General features: G+C 42.9%; 1 protein-coding gene across 6 annotated transcripts in view; it reads right to left on the bottom strand.

Annotated features, from left to right (window-relative positions):
• The window catches only part of GRIP2 (glutamate receptor interacting protein 2), a 261,667-nt gene that overhangs the window by 120,501 nt on the left and 119,127 nt on the right, over nt 1–22,039 (bottom strand). Inside the window, exon 1 of one of the 6 annotated variants that reach the window (XM_069865788.1) lies at nt 18,258–18,591. The exons of 3 other annotated variants lie outside the window; for them this stretch is intronic. In XM_069865788.1, the coding sequence (XP_069721889.1) occupies nt 18,258–18,411 (154 nt within the window). In that variant the 5' untranslated portion in view covers nt 18,412–18,591. Of the gene's footprint in view, nt 1–18,257; nt 18,592–22,039 lie in introns of those variants that run through there. 2 more of the 6 variants (XM_069865783.1, XM_069865784.1) reach the window with 2 other exon arrangements.

Raw genomic sequence — 22,039 nt, 5'->3', positions numbered from 1 at the left:
CCTGAATTACTCACTGCTGTTGACTTCCACAGTTTTGGGTGGTTAATCTGGCTATAGTCTGTAAAGCAAAAAGAGCAAGAGGGAGAGAGAGAAAAGGAAATCGCTCACAAAAAACTAGGTTACATTAACCCTCAGGGTCTGAGTGAAACCAAGAGAAGGAGAAAAGTTCAGCACTAGGCTGCCAGCCTGGGAAAGGACACAACCCTGACTCTAGTGCACTGGACCCACTGAGTTCAAGTGCACAAGACTGTGTGTTTAAAGAAACCCTTTCATACAGCCTTATTAAAAGAAAACAATAGAAATAATTCTTTTTTTCAGGACTTTGATCTGAGGATGAGGCACACGGTACTATTTTCCTCCCCCTGAGTAGAGTGGGCTGCAACCACCTCATACAACAGATCCCAAAGTGAAGACAGGGATCCCCTTTGGATTCTATCCTAACACATTCTGCAAAAAAACCCCAGATCACTCATTTTATATTGTGCTGTCTCATTTAGGTTAGGTATGAGGGAGGAGAAAGCTAGAGAAGCACTTCTTGTTATTAGCTAACTGTAGCATTAGCGAAGCAGCTGGTGACCACCAGATATGTTGGCACTAATTGAAAAATGACCATAATTTTAGCCTATAGCAAGGGCTAATGTTTTTTAGCTTGCTCCTTGCATCTGTAACTCACAAAAACATCTTTTTTTGGCCAGATTACAAAAAATTAAATTAAAATACAGACCTTTATACCATGCTAATATGTAGCCTTGTTATCTTCTCAGGACTCAAGCAGAGCCAGAATGCTGAAATCTCACTTCATATTATATTTGTTCTCTTGCTCTTGTGCAATACACTGTTAAAATATTTTGTTGGTTAATAAAGCCATTTCATTTTATCCGTTACCATTCAAAGTAATTCCACCAAAGTATGAAATGAAAACCTTGTTTCTTACCAAGTATTTACACTGAGACAAGATAGAAAGCCTAAACCTGCCAGCAAGAATATAAAACATCCCATACTAACAGCATCAGCATATAGATAACTTGAGTTCTTGCCTTTCTAGCATCTGATTTTCAAATTATTTTTTTCTTCTTTTTTTTAAATATTTTTGTAGGTGAATATAGAAGAACTTAAGGAAAGAAGTAAATTTTACTGGTGCAGTGTTATAATTTTGTCTAGTTGCTTCAGCTGTCTCACTGGAGGCACAGAGCAGCCTGGCGGGAGCCCTGAATTTTAACACTTGCACAAGGAGGAAGAACAGCATTTCACAAAATTTACTGAGGGTGTACATGGGGTGATTTTAGACTTTCAGTTCTGTCAAATTTGGGTGGACTTTCACAATTAAAACCAAAGTAATTCCTACCACACTAGGAGAAAAGAGCAATTGAGAAGCTAACAGAGGAATTCCTACCACACTGGGAGGAATTTGAGTGGACAAAACCAAACATGTTTTAAGCTTGAGCAGCTCAAACCAAGTACCCAATTTTTTTCTTCTGCACAGCAGGGGGGTCCAGGCCCCTTGCTGTGCACTGCTAGTGGCTCAGGCAGGTCCCAGTCTCATCAGCTTTCGCCAAGCATCCCCTCTCTCAGGCTACAAGTCTCAGAAAGCAAAAAACATTTAGATTAGATATTAGAAAGAAATTTTTTACTGTGAGGGTGGTGAGGCACTGACATAGGATGCCCAGAAAAGTTGTGGATGCCCGATCTATATATGCATTCAAGACCAGGTCAGATGAAATCTGAAGCAACCTGGTCCAGTGGAAGGTGCCCCTGGCCATGGCAGGGTGGTTACTGGATGATCTTTAATGGAGTTTGGGTCAGAAGGGACCTTATGATTCTATGAAGATTCAGTGAGGGCACCTTTACATTGCCTCATTTTCCGCTTTTCTGACTGACATATGTATCTGATTCATGATTTAGGATCTCCACCACTTCTGTTTACTTATTTATAAAATACAGGTGATTTTCTGCAGTAACTGGGGGCTACTAGGGAAGCCAACAACCAGCCACCAGCCTCCAAGCAGTACAATCAGGCATGGCTATACATAAGCATGGCAGTAGGATACACTTCAACAACACAGGCAAGGGAGGGGATCAACCCTTCAAAGAGACATTTGCTATGTGGCATTGACAGCATTAATGTTGTTTAGCTCTTCCAATGGAAAAACTTGCTAATTCTGAGGGGAGTTTAATTATTGTATTAGACAACTGAGTGTTTGTTCATTGGGGTTTTCAATAACACCTTCAGCAGAGGGTCAAGAGACCTTGAAGAGAAGTAAGAGGTCCTACAGCGCTGGCCAAGAGCAGCTGCTGAGCTGCGGGGAAGGAAAAGCTGCCTGCCCCCGTCCAGCATTCCACATGCCAGGAGAAACTCAAGGGCTCAGCAAGAGAGGGAAAGCAGGAATCCAAGACGACTGACAGCAATATTTTCTCTCTGAAGTTAGGGTTAGCTGTGGAGGAGCAGCTGGAGTTTGAGAAAATAAAAGAAAATATAGCAAAAGATACGATAGACAGCTAGTTAATTTTTTGAGCATTTAGAGACAGGAATGCAGAGTTCATTACTCACTAACATAATTCATACCAGCTCCCATCCTTGCTTGCTGCCCAGTCACGACAGGTTCATTTTGGTAGCAACAGTAGCTAAGCATCGTTCATTTTTGCTCAGTCTTTTGGGGATATACTTTAAACATCAGCTGTCCCAAGATATAGAAGACAAGTAACGTCTTTCTCTGGCAGTTCATTTCAAAGCCCTAGTCCCAAATGTCAATCCCAGATCAGTTTAATCCTTGATCAAAGCAGTACAATTTAGCATTGGATTAGCGATTCTCTCATTTAAATTTGTCACTAAGAAATGCAGGTAATGTAAGTCAATTCTAAATATTTCAATCAAAGCCACTGAACCTTTATCAGGCAGTACAGGGATAACACTTTTTTTAACCTTCATTACAGTCTCAGACTGCATTTTCACAGTGTTTTACAAGCACAAATGCACTTGCTCTACTTGTGTCAGAACTTAACTTCCCTGGAAAGCTGCATAAGAAAAAAATCCTCATGATACAACATTTGCCAGCTCCTTTAGGATGCTGAGCAAAACAGCATGCCAGGAGAAAAGATCTACAAAAAACTAACAAGGCACCAAATCTTCTCCTGGTATCTCACCACTAAAGAGGACCCCAGGGCTGTGTTTGATACAAGCACAAAGTGTTACTTGAGAAAGGTGGAAACCCTGCCTGTGCCACCTTCTTTGATTGAGAATGTGAAATCCCTACTGCAAAGAGAAGCCCATGAGATCTCCAAACCAGGAAGAAGAAACGTCAGCATAAACTACCAAAGGCAAATGACACCAAGTAAAATTTTGTATATATGAAATGAGCTCAGCTCCAAGGCTGCCACAGCAGGGCAGTAACCCCAGGGGAACGCGCCCTTGCGCACAAAGTGCACAAGTGTATCTTGCTGATGCCTCTGTGCACCCAGCTCTGCCTGCACGCCCACCCAAAGAAGCAGCATGATGAGGCAACTACTGGTCACTAGACTAAGCTCTAGTCTGCTTTGGAAATACATGCACTGTGTTCAGGCCCCTTCCTTTGCTCCCAAAGTTCTGTATCTGCCAGTGTCCCAATAGAGTCCCTCTACATCAACACACAGATCAGAACCCTGCACTAGCAAGCAAGTTTTTCACCCTTTAAGTGAGGCTAACAGCATAGTTGACGCATTACATGTAGCCTGAAATCAATAATATTCAAGTTATACCAAACCCATAAAAGCTGTTGTTCTTTAGAGGCCCCCAGAAAAAACACAGGTCACCTTCCTTTACACCAAAGGACTTTGATCTACTGCAGGAGCGCTGCCGGCAGTAACTTGCACACAAGAGCAGAGCTCCCAGCGGTTTGCAACTGCTCCAGGTCCTATTAAAATGCAAACCTTTCAAAAATCAAAGGTAAAGGTAATGGGACTGAGCATCAGCTGCAGAGTGCCTTGTGCAGCTACAGCAACTCCACCACACAGGTCTGGAGACCTATTTAACACACACACATAATTAAACTAGGGGCAACGGACCCAGGGATCCCAGTCCAGCACAAAAAAACATTCTTTGCTTCTCATCACCTGCGATACTGCAGGACTGTGAGAAGAGAAACTCTAACCTGTGTTCAATTAACTTACTCTGTGATATACTTAAAATATTACTGCTTCTCAAATCTCCAAGTTGATTTTCTTCCCATTATCTTTCCAGGTTTCTCATCCTTTCAACCCACTCCCTCTCCTGGAAGGAGCGTGGGGGTGGGATAGGTATCAGAACTCCCAAACAGTCTCATGGAGTCCGGCAAACACCCAAGTGCCTCTCCCTGCAAAGTAACAGCTCCTTCATGAAAGGAGGGAAACCTTGAGAGATCGTGAAGCACACCCAAATCTGCTTTACTACAATAACAACTACGGTAGGTGGATAGCATAAAAATCCAGAGAGTCAATGGGGGAAAAAAAATTCAACCTTTGAAAAACATATTACATGCAAGAAAGTAAAATATTCCTACTCCCCCTGCCAATGCACCCTGAGGGTGAAAATCAATCACAGACAAGGTAGCATTTTTCCTCTTGCCCAGCTAAGGAAAAGGCAACGTTCAAGTGGGTCCAAGTCCCTCTTGCAGGCAGGAACGATCCACTCCACCCTCACCGTACCTTTATTCCTTCGTCTCACCACCCCAAGACGGCACTTGAGTGAAACAGCAAACATCTTCCCTGACAGCAACCTCCAGCGCTCCACTCACATGGCTCTGTGCCGCTTCTCCCTCTGCACCTCTGCAAGGGGCTAGCGGCTTAAAATTAATTTAAGATTACTGAGAAACAGAGATGTGCTTTATGTAGTAGACGAGGGAGAGAGAGGGAAGGGCTTTAGGGGGGAGGATGGCAAATACAGAGCTAGAGGGGGCACAGACCATTTCCAACAATACATTCAGCGTAGTGCTGTTCTTTCATCTTGTCCAGTTGAATAAAATCACTCATTGATGTTTATAAACCTAACACAAGTCTCCCGCTGTTAAGCGCTAGGAATTTGGTACTACATTAACATATTAATTTGCTAAGTAACATAATTCCATAGCAGATACGGGTGCACGCTTGCACTTCACCAGAAAGGTAACCCAGTTTACCAAAGCAAAGGAGATAAAAGCCATTGATTTTATGGGACCAGTTCACCAGAAACCCAGAACTGGTGCATGTGCCACAGGGTTATGTCCTGACAATAGCCCCAGCAGCATTAAGTTCTCCTAAAGAAACTTTTCTGGAAAAGAAACTTCTTGTTTCTGCAGAAACTATCAACCACATCCTCCAGACCTGAGAGCAAAGCCATCACCCCAGGAACACACAAGTCACATGATGAACATCAGCTCTCCAAACAACACATGTGAAGTATCCCAAGTCCCACCTCCTACTTCCAGAAGTAGGAAGATGAATCATCCTGGAGATTCGTGCTGAGAATGGAGCAGCCCTTGAGCAGTTCAGGGCTGCACCTTCAAAACTGCTGTACAGTTTCTGTTTTTATAAACTGTTGCATACAGCAGAGGATGATGGGCAGCCCCGGGCAGCATCCCTGAACACAGCTGTTTCTCAGCAGGAGTTATTGAGTACTGGAAAACACTGGGCTTGTTTGGGGCGTAATTATCAGGGAATTTAGGGGACAGCAAAACAGATGCCTCACTCTCTGCAAGACTGCTCTGGGTCCCAATGAGAAGTCAGGCCCATACTGGAGCTTGTGCTGCTGGAGGACAAGCTGAAGGTCTGCTCTGTACTACCAGAGGATGTGTGTGAATTGGTGCGTTGGCAAGACCCAATGCACTCACCTGAAGGGGACCAGTGATGATCAAGAGGGCCTACTATTGGAATAAAAGGAGTTCAAGGATCCTATAGAAGGGCTTAAAGCCAGCATGACAGGGTAGATTTGGTGCACTTAAAAGAAAAAGGTCCCTCTGTCCATCCAGGCCTGATGACTAGGGGAACATGACAAAAAAAAAGCCTGTGCGTTACATAGTGATAATCTGCAGAGCTTCCATAGGTACAATGTCCTCTGTTCAACAAAACATGCACGGTTTGGTAAATTCCAACTCAAAGGTATAAGCTTGGAACCAAAGGAAAGCATCACACAGACTGACCCAGAAATCTTTCCAGTAAGGAAAGAGCTAAAAGAGAGCTGCTTTGAACAAGTGGCAGCATTAGCGGCACAGCATAAACGGCAATCCCAGAAGAGCTAACACTATATTTCAAATTCAAGAATTGCAATTACAGACTCTTGAAACTCAATAAACCCTCACTGCTTTAGAGATCGATCTTTACATAACAGCACAGGAGATTTTCTTCTTGATTCTATTTTGTTTTCTTTCAAGTACAGAGTTGAAAGCATTGACAGGTGTGTACATTCATATTAAGTATAGATAAATTCAGATGTAATGTATGTATTTAAAGCCTCATACAGAAGACTAAAAGCCAAAATGTATTTGCATTGCTTGAGAAACGCGCATGTGGGGCTGATGATGTGCTGAGGGATGTGCAGAGCTCCATACATTCAGTTTCTGAGACAGCCTTAGAGCCAATTCCCAGCTCCCAAGCACAGTTGCTTGCTCTGTCCAGGTTGCTTTTTCTTCTCTCGCTGCTACTAAGCACAGGGGCTTCCAATTAATTTCACCGGAGCCGAGGAATTTATACAGTTTTTCCCATCAAAACTGCATTTTGTGCCAGATTTTGCTTGTTTTCATGGTGCTGAAGTACGAGCTTACACATGGGACAGAGGAACCCCACCATTTCATCTTCTCTCTAGGTTCATCACTGGGATTTAAGCACATTGAGACAATAAACCTCAATATTAAGATCCAGTTTACCCTCCTCTGAGAGGCTCACAGAACTTCTTTAGCTGAGGGAATTGCCTGGATGTCCCAAGACAATTGGTTTTACCTCAGAGGAAATTCCAGTCACAAGTAAAACAGCCGTTTCTCTTTGATACTGAAACAAGCGTGTTTTCAGCTCTCCCGCATATAAATCTAATCCTCATTTCAGCTAAGGAAATTACTGTGGGGACACTGGTCATCAAGAGAGCACAATAGGAAGAGTGAGAAATGCAGCAATTAAACTAAGAGGATAAAAAGGCATTTATATAATGGGAAATCTATTACCATTTATCATGTCTGGTATTTGAAGTGGCTCTGCCAAGCCATAGAATCTAGTGTAAATAATACAAGAGGATAATTAAAATAGATATACATTCAATAACAGAAAAACAAAGCAAAATACTGGGAGAAAAGAGTCTTCCATTCATGTAAACATTTAAAAATAGGTACCAGAGCAAAATTAAAGGAGCAGAAAGTATTCAAAGTAGGACTTACATTAAATTAGTTCATTATCCTTGAATTTGCCATACAGTTTGTTTCCTTCCTCAAGGATAATTATGCAAAACTCTGTGTCTAATACATACCTTGAAAATTAAACACTGTACTGAAACGTACTTAAAAAGGCAGTATTTCCTTACTAACAGGTACAGTACATCTGAATGCATTAATGTTTCAAGTACAGATAATACTACCTTTGTGAGTTTGTTCAGATTATTATTTTCATCTCCTCTTTACTACTTTAAAGGATGTTTCAAGCTTACTTTATATATGTTACAATTCTCTATTACTTTAGGTACAATTGACAAGTAGACCCATAAAACAGGTTCTGGGGAGAAAAATTAAGCCTTTTTTTTTTTGTTCCTTTTCATTTTGTATTTGCACATTATCTGCTTTTTATTTTCACTATAGATCAGGCTACGTTGAACTGGCTAACTACTGTACGTGTTCCATTTAATAAGAAAGCAAAATAAACAAAGTTGACGACATATGGGTTTGCTTTATAAATTGCATATTAATAACTTCTAATTGGAGTAATAAAAATATTTGGAATAATAATAATTTCACGTATCAGTAGCAAGAGCTATAAAAAAACCTGTCTTCTTTTACTACAGCAATTTCTTAAATTCTTGCCCTTGGGAAAAAGATTTTGTTTGATAACTGTTCAGTAAGATTACATCAAACAGACTGATCAATGACAAAGTTTTTCTCAAAAATATTTATTCCATAGTGCATGTTAAGATAAGCCGCTGCAATTAGCAGACAACAGATCTTCCACACCCCCTCAACTACGCGTCTGAGAGCTCTTTGAGAGCCACAGAAGTAAATAACATTGGCCAAATGTGGCATTAAAGCATTTGGAGACAAAAGTCTGTCTTAGATAAGCAATTTGGATCAATGCTGAAACAACAAATTCAATACAGTAACGCTTTGAACCAAACTCAGGATAAGGTGATCTATAAAATCAGACATCTCCATAGACTCCTAGGATGCCGCATGTTAGCCGTGAAGCTCTCCTTTGCTGATGTGTGAATTCCTATAGAAATACTGGTATCCTCGGCACAAAGCAGAGCAGCACCAGGGTAACCAGCAGCCAGGAGGTGCTCACTCCCTCCCTCCCCAAAGCGACCGAACAGACCCCAGGCTCCAAGTTCATTGCCTCTCAGTGCCTATTAAATCAAATATTCTACTAACAAATGCTATTAGTTTGGAGCAGGAAGTCAAATTGACAGCTTAGCTTTGCCAAACTTGAACTTGTTTTTCCAACATTCATAATAACAAAGGTTTGGGAGACTATATGCTCTGCCCACGCTGACACCTGTACTGCTTTAACCGATTGCCCTTAATAAATGATCCCGGTGACAGTGTGAATGATGAATGGTTTCATTGAAACCATGCCCAATTAGCAGACCATTCCTAAAAGAAACAGTTTAAATTAGGCTTTACAAGTACTTGCCCGGCCATAATTAGCATGGCCACAGCCTCCAACTGAGTAACACTCGGGGGGGGAAGTTTGATGTGGCACTACTAGGTTTAATTACCCTGACAATAACTTATAAATGTGACAGTTTGTCACGAAACTGTGTTCAGCAAAGTAGACAAACTGACTTCAGACATTAACCTTCACCCTCAGTGTTTTGAAAGCCCTTATTTTCTGCCTCCACGGGTGACTACTCTGACACATGCTCTGAACATCCTATACAACTTTTTATAAACTCACTAGCTTCACAGAAGACAATTGTGTACGGCTGAAAAGCGAACATGCATTTCTAATGACCATTTCTCTGAATTAACGCTTCTCCACACCCTCTACTTTCTGTAGCATCAGCTGCAAGAAACCAGCAACAGACTCTTTGCAGAAACGTCCGGTTCTCACCTGCGCATTTGCTGAGAATATAGCCATGTAAGCACCACAGTCCCACAGTTTCAAAAGTCGCAGTCACAGGGACTGCACCTCCACCTAGACCACTGAGATGCTAATGGCTTGTATCTAGACTGAGACTAGAATTCAAATAATATGATTTAAATACAAGTGAAAGCCAGGGTTTAGAGCTATGTACCGATCATGTCATCCTAGTTGTCTCCTCCATAATTCACATCGCAGATTGGCAGGAAGGTTGAACGTGTAGGATTTTATGGGCACTTTTCTGCAATTCAAGTAGGTGAATGGCATTTAGATTATGTCCCAAAGCTAAGAAGGCAGCTAATTTAAACATTCACATCTATGTTCCTTTTTTGAGCTTCCAACTTGAGCCCTATCAGCATTACTTAGGCATCTCCTCCTACTTTCATTATTTTATCAGCTGACAAGAACATCTCAACACATAAAAGTATTCTTATTTTCCTCCCTGGCAGTAATTCAATGGTGATGCTGCAGTCTTACCAGCATTCACAGCAAACCAAAAGCTCAGGTGCTTGGTGCTCAGTGCATCTTTTTTCCCTGCTTCTTCACAACAGAGCATAAAAGAAGCCAGGTCCCTACTTGGAACTGCTACTTCAATAGTAATAAATAACAGCAGTTATTTAATTGCAAGAAAATATTGTTTACAGTTGGAAACTGGGTTATGAGAGCTGTATTATCCCAAAGAGCAGTGACCAAAGTGGTACTACCTGTTCCTTGTTTTATGAAGCACAGTCTTGGAACACTGTCACCAGGATTCAGCCTAAGACCATAGTTTAGTGTGCCAGGAAATGCTGAAGCAGTGGTTCTTTAATTATTAAACAATACAGTATGTTTGTTCAATCTGCAAATCCATGGACAAGGCACCAGTCTTTCCGAGGAGACAGCTGAGACTCCTGAAGCAAGAAATTAATATAGTCTTATCACCATGCGCCGTGTTGCTACTCGCTCTGACTGCCAATTTATTTAGAAGAACAAAAGCCTTTTGCAAATACTGACTGCAGGTGCCAGCCTAGACAGGGATCATGCTACGCTTTCATGTATGTACTCCCAACACTCTTCTCACTGTATTTTACATTGCTGTTGTGTTAATGAAGCAATTAGCTAGTAACAGCCCAAGAAGAGTTAGTATGCCAAAAGGCCAAAAGTCAAAAGTCATTTCCTTTTTAAGCAAGTTCTTGTTACTCAGTTTGACTGCCAGGTGCAGCCTTTTACTGTGAGCTCAGTTACAGGATAATACATAAATCTGTTACTTCCAGAACACCAGTCTTCCCTGCACCAAAAGCAATGATAGGGAAGCTGTGGTTATCGCAACATGCACCTTGACTTTGAAATTAGAGTAATTAAACTAAACTTTAGACTCGTTATATTGGGAAATTCTAAATAACCATGCAGAATCAGTACTCTTTCTGCTAGGAAATACAGGTACCTTTTTAAGCAGCATTTTTGTGCTGGTAGACTTTCTGTTACTGATATTTAGTACCTAGTAAAAAATTACTTTAAGCAAAAGATTGGAAGTTCCAAGTTACACCACCAATAGCAAGGACCCATGAAACCAAAATTTATTAAACAGTGCACCAATATTATGTTTCCTTATACAGACCTCATCTGGGGGCTCATTTTGCCTGCATTGTACAAATGATCCCGTATCACACCAGCTGCATTTTTAGTAGAAGCTAGAGAACAAATGGGCCAAGAAAAATAAATTTCTCTCCAATGTTAAATTGTTATAGACAAGATTCCTTTTCTAAAATAATAGCAGTAAAGGGGTTTCACTTACAAGAACAAATTACCTACGAAAAGAGCACATCATTCATGTTGTGGTCTCCTTAAATCAAAACCAGGTTTCTGCCTTCCAGAAAACCAGCCAGAAGGTTTGCTTGGTCCTTTCCAAGTTACTAAGGATACATGGATGAAGCTTTTGGCCTGGGTTTTTATAGGACATCAAGCTAAATTATCCTTGTCCACCATCAAATCTAATGACCACATCCGCTGCCACATATAACTGGCATGGCTTTCTCATCTGCAAAACAGCCACACCAGTTAACCCTGGCAGGCAGAATACTTGCCTACCAGTGCCTTACCCAGTGCTGGATTGAACCAACAGCAGAGCAGGGAACTGAGCCCAGTCCTAATTAAGTATATATCTCCATCTAAAAACTCGTCGTTATTTTTTCTTACTTTAAATCTTTTATCATTTACACAAGGCCCAATCTGCTTAACCCATTTGACAGTAGGTGCAGATTTGTCCACCCTTACGGTTATCAGACCCAGAGCAGCAGCATCGCAGAGGTGACCCAACACTCACTCTTCCAGGAATTGACTGTTCCCATAATTAACTACAGACTTGTTTGGAAATGCCTAAATTATAGCAATTACCATCATTGTAGCATAATTAAAAATGGATGAAATCTCACTGACAGGCAATGCTTTGAAAAGCACTTACCATCAATTTAATACTTCCCGTTGAGGGAGACACTTCACTTCTGCTGTCCAAGGGACATGTCCCATGTCTACTCTCTTCAGAGCTCATTCATTATCCCCCATTCTGAATTCCAGAATTGACCCCAATTCACTACAGTTCCCTCACCCACAAATTGCCACATTCATTTCTTTACTTAGCGACGCCAAACTCGGCCCTTCACAAAGGCCACAATTCAGTTTATAACTTATTTTACGTTAATGCATAAAAACAATATCCAAGCTGCATTTTAAAGTCAGGGAGCCTGAAATTCTCACTCTCTATTTGCATTTCCTTATTAATTGGTTGGTCTCATTATAATATGAATGAGCAGGAAAACAAGTTGCTCCAATGTGAGTGTTGATGCAGTCTTTAGATCCATCTGAGGATAGATGGCACGTGAAGTTTTCTAAAACTATGCTGCCTAGTTTTATTTACTTATTTCTATTATTCATCTGGAAAAAGCTGCCAAAGCAAATGCTGCAGAGAAATTAATTCAGCAGATCTCTGCTTCCCTAGGAAATCAAGCAGTTGGCCTCTAGGCTCACCTGTGCTTGTCTCATCCACAGACTAATTCAAGATCCAACTGTAAAAAGGACTAAGCTACCCAGCTTCTGCAACTACTTGATAAGCAAGTGAAGCGTGGATGCCATCTCTAACCAAACGAGCATTCACATACTTGCCCGTGAAGAAAAAGACCATAACATGTTTTTAAACTTACCCATTTTCTTGGCTTTTAAATTACAGGTGACCCCAGGTGGAAGGACTGGACTGAATCTGATCACTCCAGTTCTCTGAAAGCTGAAACCTGCAGCTTTGATTTAGCCACTCTCTAATGCTTCCCATTCTATGAAAGCTTAACAGAAAGGAAGTACATTTATCAGGGCAAGATTACACAAATCTAAGGAATTAATCTACTTTTCTTTTCTGCTTTTTGCAAATATTAGCCTTCAGCGAAGACAAAAACATTTGTCTTTAGAATAAAGAAGATATTATCAGCTAGTTAATTTCTAGCACCAAACAGTCCAGATGAAGAAGGGTTTAATTGCTGAAAATGTTGAAACAGAATATTTTCACAGCAAAATTTATGTTTGGTTACAATGGATTGGTTCAGTTTGATCAAAAGCTTTCTTTATACAATTTTCTTTGCTACAAGTTAAAAATCTCATAACCATTCATAAACTTCCAGTCACCTTTGGATCTCCAGTGTACACCAGCAATCCCCTTTCCACAGCCACCACAGGATGTGCAAGCAGGGTGCCCAAGAGGACCTATAAATAATGCAGCTCCATGACCCCGGCAGCAAAGAGGGAGAACAGAGATGCCGAGACTCTGAAAGGGCACCAGGCACTGCTTAGGAAATACAGCTTCCTCCTTCGGCTGGTCACCACAAGGGAAATCACTTCAAAAGGTTGAAAAAGGGCAACTGTTTCTAGCTCAATAGACCAGTTAATATTGTGTGATATGAGCATAACTGCTAATAACTGTGTCATTTACAGTGTGCTCACTACTGTAGGCAGAGAAAGGATTACTAGGGACTCCATCCTGTTGCCTTTCTCAGGATCCTTTGCCTCTATCTACAGATTTCCCTGCCTCGATGCTATTAACCCTGACTTCTTCGAGCTGCTCTTAGGTTTTCCCTTTTCCACCAGTGCAGATACTGCTCCCACCAACAGAACACTTGGTGCCAGGTCTCAGAGTTGTCCCAGGAGCTGAACAGGTTAAATTTCAGCTGCCTGATTGCTGCTCGCAATACTCCAGCACTGTCCACAACCACAACCAGGACCAGATAGCGCAGCACGGTCTGGTGCCAATGCTCTACCAAAAGGCAGGTCTTCCCTGATGTACAGTTTTGTCCAAATCACTTTGCCTCCCACATTCACATATAAAAAAGCGAGCATTTATTTAGAGGTTCCTCAAGATGCTATTTTAGTTAACACCATTTTTACTACACAATATCTTCAGACCCAAGGGTACACAGAGCTCTGTGAACAGCCACATTCAAAGAGAAACACAGGAATGCACAAATTTTTTTTCAGCATCTGAATTTATAGCTGGAAACTAAGCTATCAGCTTTGCAATGATTCATTGCTGTACAATGAGACCCATGAGATATAAACAGAAAAGACAACTCTGCAGGACAATAAATTGCCAAAAACCTAACTGTCATCGCAAAATGCATAAATGCCATGTGAAAACAAGCCCACTAATGGAACACAGAGGGCTTAATGGCATGAAGTACAGGTGCTTCTTCCAAAGCAAGAGAAGGGAAGACGCCTGTTCCTGAACTCCACCACCACTTGCAGCTCTTCCTATCTCCTTCCCTGTCCAGGGTCTGGGATAACCCACAGGCTTCTCAGAACCTTTGGCCCGTGATGTGCAGAACACCTGCCCCCAAATCCCGACAAAGCATTTCTGAAAGACTATAAAGTTTCATTAGGCCCAAAGACACCTAAAGGACCTACAAATTTTTAGACCGCCTGGCCACATAGTTTTGAACTCTTTGGTTGGTGTGGTCCCACTATGGGCCATTCACCTATATCACCATGTTTGTTACACACCAGGGATCAAGTGGAAAAAGACTCAGACAAGAGCCCACCAGTGACTACTGCAGCTCCTGACCTCCTTTGCCTGCCAGGGCTGCTTCTCTATGGGTCCTCACAGCCCACCACGCCGCAGTGCTCATAGAGTTCAAAGCCACAAGAAACACAGGAACAATTCTGGTGAGCTCAGCCAGTGGCTTCACAAGGATGGTTTGATTTTAATTATGTGCCTGGGGGATTTCTTGTGGGAGGATGAAGCGACCAGGCCTGGCATCACTTAGCAATGGAAGGGTAGGAGTTTAACACAGACGATCTGAAAGGCTGAGCAACATGCCTTTGAATGCATATATTTAACCTAGATTGAGTAGCTCTGTATTTCTAAGGTAGCCAATACGGGGTACAAAACAGAAGAATAAACATATTTCAGTTTTCAGAGGAACCTGAAGAAAAAAATATTAGTATCTCCAGTATAACTTGTAATTTTCCATAACATTACACATGACTAGGATGCAAGTTCAGAGCCCTAGTCCAGAGCAAAGAGAGCTATGATGACACACACATCCAGGTCACTGACAATCCCCTCCCTCCCATACCAAATTTCTCCCTCTGCGAGGATAATGTGAGATTTTCTCAAATAGCCCCTTTGCTGAATCTATGCTTAGACACCATAAAGCTAAGCGACTTAGTGCTGCTTTGAAAGGAGGGGGGCACAAAACAAAGAAATCCAGAGAGACTGTCCATGGGGAAATCCAAGGAGCTACAAGAAAATAAAATAAGAGGCAAAGAGGAATCCTTATGAAAATGCATGAGATGTGAAAAAGTGACAGGCCAATTAAACATGCCTAAATACAATCGGAGATTATCCTAATGCCACTGCTGTGTCCTATTGTTCTCCTCCCTCCCTTTGTTCCCCCTCTCCAGTCTCTGGAGGAGCAGCTCATTGGCATCCTTCAAGCCCTCCTGCTTGTCCCCCCCAACCAGTGACAACCACATACATTACAGGCTTCTCAACTCCTTGTCTTTTGTCTTTGCACAAACTGCTTTTTCACTCATCCATTTCTGTTTTGTGCGCGCTGCTCCTGCAGAAGACACACAAATGCCAAGAGCCTGCAGGGAGTCAAGGCTGGCTGACACTTCTGTAAACACCGTGCTAACCTGTTTGAGGTATTAGGCTCCCCATATGTGTTTTTAATAATAAAGGCAACGTTTAGATGCTGCCAAGGTATCAGAGAGAGTAACAGACGCAGAAGAGCCACCTCCACCATATAAACAATGGAAAATGCTCCCTTATCTTTTCATACCACTAGGCCTCCAGGCTACAAAATAAATGATTGCATTCATTTACATTTTATTGTGGCAATATAACTGGCTGGAATAACTGCCAGCAGAGAACCTGACTGCAGGAATGCACTATTTTCCTTCTCATTTGCCTTAGCAGATTTTTTTTCTTTTTTTTCCTGGCAATCCATCTCTATCGTTGTTGTCTAAATGGCAGAAGGGGCATTAACCCACTGCCTATCTTGCGTTTAGGGGAAAAAAGCCATAGGTTCAGCTATTGAGAAAGCCTCAGGCTGACACAGAGTAGCAGAGACTGTGCAAGACGGCTTCTTTACCTCAAGCATATCCAGGCAGTAAACCTAAAACTCTTAGTCACGCATTCATTTCCCTACAAGCCACATCGAATTCAGCCCACAAGAGGTGTCACCTTAGCCAGTCACCTATACTTCCTTTACAGTCAATGCAGAGGAACAGGCTCTCCAGAGAACTCATCCCGGGGATTTAAAATGTCAGTTTTGGGTTGAGAAGCACCAAGTCCTCTTCTCCCCTGCTAAGTAGCCTGGGCACATAGCTCAGATGGAGAGGTCCACTCCATATGTCCAGCTGAGATGGACCCAGGCCACCTAACTAGTACTGCCCATACAGGTTGGCATCAGCTGCAGGTTCAGAAGACCTGTGTCATTCTTTTGATAAAAAAAAGTAACCAGATAAGTGAAAAATCGCAAAAGCACTCAATGTCTCAAGTCACAAGCTTGGCAGGTGGTTAGAAGGATGCAGACTGAATGTAAAACCCAGTCCTGACAGGATCGTGTTCCCAGACAGCAGGAAAGCTTAGGGCCGGTTTTGAGCTTTCTCAGCTGACAACTACCTATTAAAAAGATAAAGTAAAACACACAAAGGGTTAACAACAGTAATAACTGTCAATAACTGTCAAGGCCTAGCTAAGGTTTTCCACTACCTCTTCGTTTTCCGATACCTAAATATTTTGAGGCTTTAATTCGCTTTATGTGTTGACCAATTTCTAAATGAAAATTTTAAGCAAAAATATTTGAGAATATTCCATTGGAAAAGCAGTAGCAAAACCACACCTCAGACTCTTGAACTACCCGAGGAGGTAAGAGAACCGAAAGTCTGGGCAACTGGAAGCAAAATAAATGAATAAATAGATAAGTAAATGAAATCAAAGCAAATCCTACAAGGAAAGATGACCCACTTGAGAAGGACATTCTGCTCTCACTACAGCTTATGACTGCAAGAAACGGAGACCTTAGAGGGAACCAAATAAAGAGAGCGGTAAAGAACATTCTAGTGGTTCAACACCACTGGGGTTAGGGAGAGCCTAGTTCAGGGCCCTCTAGACTGGCTGGCTTTAGACCTGATCGAGGTCACAGAGAAAGATGGCAAGACATGCTAGGGCATGGCTACCTGATTACCATGGTGTAATTAAAGAATACATTACACACAAAAGGATAAAGGGACCATCTGAATGGTGCTATCACCTTCACCTCAGTATTTGCTGGCTTTCTACCACTCACCCAGTTGATCTGAATTGCCTCGGCAACACAAAATATTCACAGAAAACATTTTTCACGTAGAAACTGAAGGCGAGAGAAGGATAGTCACCAGTGTTGCTTATCACAGTACTAGCTCAGGCCTCAAGCTCAGAGGTCAATGCCCAGCCCTGCCTCAATCTGTGTAAGTAACCCTGGGCAAGTCCAATAACATCTCTGTGCCCCAGGTCTCAGCTGTAAATGAAGCCATCCAGCTGCCCGGGGCTCTGCAGCAAAGGGGCCATCGGAAGCTTCGGGGCAGGGTCAGAAAAATAGCTCAACAGAATGAGGCTGGGGAGAAAGAAAAACAGCAAGCCCATAAAACGTTCAAAAGCTGCAACAATACTATTGCGAACAAACTACCAAATGTGACAGCGAAAAGAACAGTGACCTACATTAGACACGAACGTAGCTTCATCTTAAGCGTAGTTTCATAAGCACTTCATGTCCCTTGGACACCGGCACTGCAGAACGAAGCAAGCTGAGCCTGATGGCCAAGCACACTGCCCTTCACATTTTGCTCTGTCGAGTCACAGCCACCAGCAGAGAGTTCAAGCAGGCTGGGGACATATTTGCAAATGCCCCTTTTTCACGCTCTGGGTTTTGTCGTTTATCTTTTTTATCAATAAGACTAAAACCAAAACCAGAATCATTTTGAATTATATTACACCCACAGCGTAGTTTGCCCGGAAGATAAGGATGGATATAATGGACCTGGGTCCAGACCAACTTTGGCCATCACACACTTTCGCAGATGAAAACATCCCTCAGAAAAACAGCAAGCTAACTTTGTCCATTTCCATTCTTTAGTGTTGCACAAATATACATAATAAACATCCAGGCTTAAACATCTCAAAACACAACAACACATATCAAGCAAAAATCTCAATAATCTCCACTTTCTCCCTACACTTTAAGGAACATCATTCCACCACAAAGATGACTCCCTTGCTGTTCCCACTCCACAGATGTGCAAAATGCCACCCTCACAAGGAAGGAAAGGCTTAATAATGAGACCTAGTTCCCTGCTCTCACCACTTCTCCCACCAATATTTTTCAGCCTTTGAAAAGCATGACAGCAATGGCTGGCTGCAGAAAGCTCTCCTGTCACACAAGCAATAGATATTAAACAGGCACGTAAACTCCAGGCAAGGAGTATTCCCGTTTCCTTACCACCAGTACAGAGGTGCAAGTGGCATAAGCCACTTGAGTCACAGAGTTCTCGGCTCTCCCCTTCCTCCTCCTCCACCCTCAGCTCCTCTCTCCATCTCTTCCTCCTCCTCGATGACTTCTTAAGGATCTTCAAAACCTTGTTCACTTTATTCATTTGGTCTCACAGTCGTGGAGAGGGAACAGGATCTCCCCGACTCCTGTATCTCAGCAGCTCCAGCTCCCCAGGAAGGAGGGACAGTGAGAAGCAGGCAGGTCACTGGGAGGCACGAAACCGCTCGTGTGTGTATGCATGCGTGTGAGTGCGTGTCAAAAGCTTCCTTCTACCCAAAGAGAGAGTTTTGGGTGGCAGCAGGAGGGGGGAAGGAGAGAGAGAGGAATTTCTTTTGCCTCTGTCCATCCACAGCTCTAGCAGACAACGAGTACAGGCATTTCTTCTCCTTGATGACTTGGGAAAGCTCAGAACTCACAAGGGCAGCAGATCCTGTATAGGGTTTTCAATTTCTGTTTTCAACAATACATGCTTTCTGGCAGATTTCAAATGCTCCTCAGGCAAAAGAGCCAGCATCAGCTCAGAAAAAGCAGTGACTCTTAAAGAATTCTGGCTCCATTTCAAAGATCAGAAATAGCTAATGCAGACAGTGAATAATATTTGCATCTACAAAAAATGCTAAATATCTGTGCGCTCTATAGGAAAGAAGCTTGACTTTCCTGCACTTCTGCAGTTACTCACAGTTATCCATCACCTTTCAGACATCACTTTCTCAGTGGCATCTTTGGAAAGAGGCAAGTAATATCCCCACTTTCCTGCAGCCTCCATGAGGTAAGGTGGCCAGGCAAGACAATTTTAGTACAACCACCTAATACACCCCTGCAAATAGTCCCTCTCTCTATTTTGAAAATTCCATCTCCCTAAACTTGCAAAATAACTTAGACCCACTGATGCTTTTAAACAGACTTTAAGGAAAAACAACACAGCCTGCAGTGTTCACCCAGGGCCATTGCTGCTCCCAGACGCCAGCCAAACCACTGAGAGAAGGATGCAAGAGCCCCATGCAGCTCGCAAGCTTCCATCCCTGGCAACCCCCAGAGATTGAGAGCTCAGAGGCCCTTCCACCTACTGCTATACTGGCATTAAAAACCCAGGCACAGGTGAGGAACAATAACACTACCCTCCTTAAAAGGAACGTTTTGTTTGTAGGTAAAAATGACAGTTTTTAGAGATGGAAGGCTAAGTAGAAAATAACACTGTGTGCTTGGGAAAGGCTGCCTGGGAGGCAGGCAGGTGAAAAACACACACATTTGCCAAAACTGCTGGCTTCTCAGCTGTAAACCAGCCAGTGAGATATTGACTCAAGATAGATGCTTATTAACCTGCTCATACCCATAGGAATCAACAGTGGAGGCAGGTTATCAGCTCACTGATACTCAGGTCAACCTTGGGCCAACTTACAAAGATATTTGAGTCCACAAGTTCTATTTGCAGAACCAGCTTCCACTGAAAATTTCAGTAGCTGAGGTAGCTCTTGGCCCTGGGACTACAGGTCCCACAAAACCCCTTTGCTCTTAGGGCCCACAGAGCAAGTCATCACCATCCTACCTCCCATACTGAGGCCAAGGAAATATCCCTTGTGACTGACTCGTGGGCATTTCAGGGAGGAAAGGTGATTTCGAGGCAATAGCTGTCAGCATAGAAAGAGCCCTTTCCAACCAGGGCAGTGGGGTTAGTGGTACAGAAAGGTCCTTCTCCAAGCAGCTAAGTGTGGGACGGATATGGCAGCAGGACTCAAAGCCCATTAATATGTCTAAAACTCCATTTAGAGTGACACAATTAAGAACAAACCCTACAGTAGATAGTATTAATGGATGTACAAATTAAATTATCATGCACTTCATTTAAGGCGTTATAAATAGAGCCATTACTCTCATCACTGAGCAAGATGCAACCCATGCCGCCCAACACCCCTGCTCCAAGGCCAGCACAGGGCAGAGCTTGGCCCACCAGCAAATACCACCACCAGCCTCAGTTAACCCTTTCAAAGCCTGAATTCTCATGCCTGGACACAGCCACAAGAGCACTGCTGCAGAACAGACCCCAACAGCAAGCTTCGGCAGATGCAGTCTTATCAGCTCATTAAGGCCCGGATTTTAATGAGCCACAGCCCCATACAAGCAGTGCTGTGCAATACTTCATCATTTCTACACATCCCTCTGGGGCATAATTCTTCTTCCTCCACCTCCTCCAAGGCAGCAGGTAATTGGCACTGTCTCACGCCAACAGTTTAGCACAGTCAGAGCCAGCTCAGCTTCCCAGAAGCAAAAGCAGCTCTTCTGCTGAGCAAGGATCTCTCTGGCCCCTCTCCAGGGCAGGATGGATGCCTCTGTTTCCCCATGCTTCTGTCCATGGGTAGCACTCAAATCAAAGCCCACTCCTGACAAGTGCTCATCCCAGTTTGCAGTGCTCTTGCCATTTGCCATCACCAGGTTCTTCACAAGTATTAAGGCTTTCACAAGAACCCTAGGAGACAGACCAGGTGGTTGTCCCAGCCTCACACAACAGAGAAACCCTTTGCAGTGGTTGCCAGGTTAGATATCAAGCTGGCAGCAGAGTTCCAAAGGGAAGGGGTAAGCACTATACAGGTAGCAGGGCTCAGCAGCAATAGGGTCCCCAATTCTACCTAACGTGCAAAAGAACCCAACCTTATCTAATCAGGGCAGGGGCAGACTTTATCTCTAGTCCTGCTTCTCTTTCTTCAGTCTCCTTCTTTGCACATTCCTCAGGGTACTGGCACCCTCCCCCAAACTCCCACCCCCCCCGCCAAATCTCACTCCTACCCCAGACTCATTCCATTTCCTCTCCTTTTCTTTGGCGAATGGTTGTAAACCTTCACAAATTCCTCATCAGTGAGATTGATGAGTACAATCCCATTTCATTTGGATAGTTAATACTAGCACTAATGCTGCTGTCATGTCTACATAATCAATAATGAGACTAATAATGCCAAACCAATCTAAGAGTCCCTTTATTGATCATCAATGTCGTCAGTTAAGAGCTGACACAACCAGTTCAAGCTGTCATCCATACTGAGTAACCATTACCATTTCTCCAACGAAAAACAGATTTGGGGCTGTACTACAGCCCAGACTCTCAATCCAGCAAACAATGCTATAGAGGGTCATTTGAGGATGATCCCCTTCTCATCTAATTAATATTTTAGAGCTGTAGCAATATGGTGAGCAGCAGGAAAGCAATACAGGGTGGAACAACATGAAGCATTTTGCTGAGATGAGCTCTTGGGAACCAAAAGCTACAACTTGCATGTCCCCAGTGACTGTAGATGCTACTTGCACTCAGCCCATTCTGCATTTTCCCACCTGCCACAGCATCCTGTGTCCCTTCACACACATGAAGACGTAAAAAACTAGTCTTTGACTTAAAAAAAGAGTCACACAAGCACCTCTGGAGCTGCTGCTACCTGTAGCAGAGAGGTTAGTGTCCCCACTCTTAAAACATGGTCTGGCTGGGCACTATAAAAGGCAACAAGCCATCATGAACCTCTCAGGCCTTGTAGATGACTTTTTCATTATTAGGTAATCATGAGATTTCTTAATAAACTGTTTTGGAAAGATTTCTGCTTTATGGCCAGCCTGCCTGCTAATCCTGTGGACTGCACTCACACTGCGTTCAAAATTTATTCTGCATTCAGAGCAGAGAGTTGCTCTCTGCTCATCTGAAGGCCAAAACCACTGCCTCAAAGCACAAAGGACTTAAGGGGTGAAAATCC

Source organism: Phaenicophaeus curvirostris, chromosome 11 (assembly GCF_032191515.1).
Source record: "Phaenicophaeus curvirostris isolate KB17595 chromosome 11, BPBGC_Pcur_1.0, whole genome shotgun sequence".
Classification (NCBI taxonomy): domain Eukaryota; kingdom Metazoa; phylum Chordata; class Aves; order Cuculiformes; family Cuculidae; genus Phaenicophaeus; species Phaenicophaeus curvirostris.
Note: the sequence above shows the minus strand (reverse complement) of the source record. Positions and strands in the feature narration are given on the sequence as shown.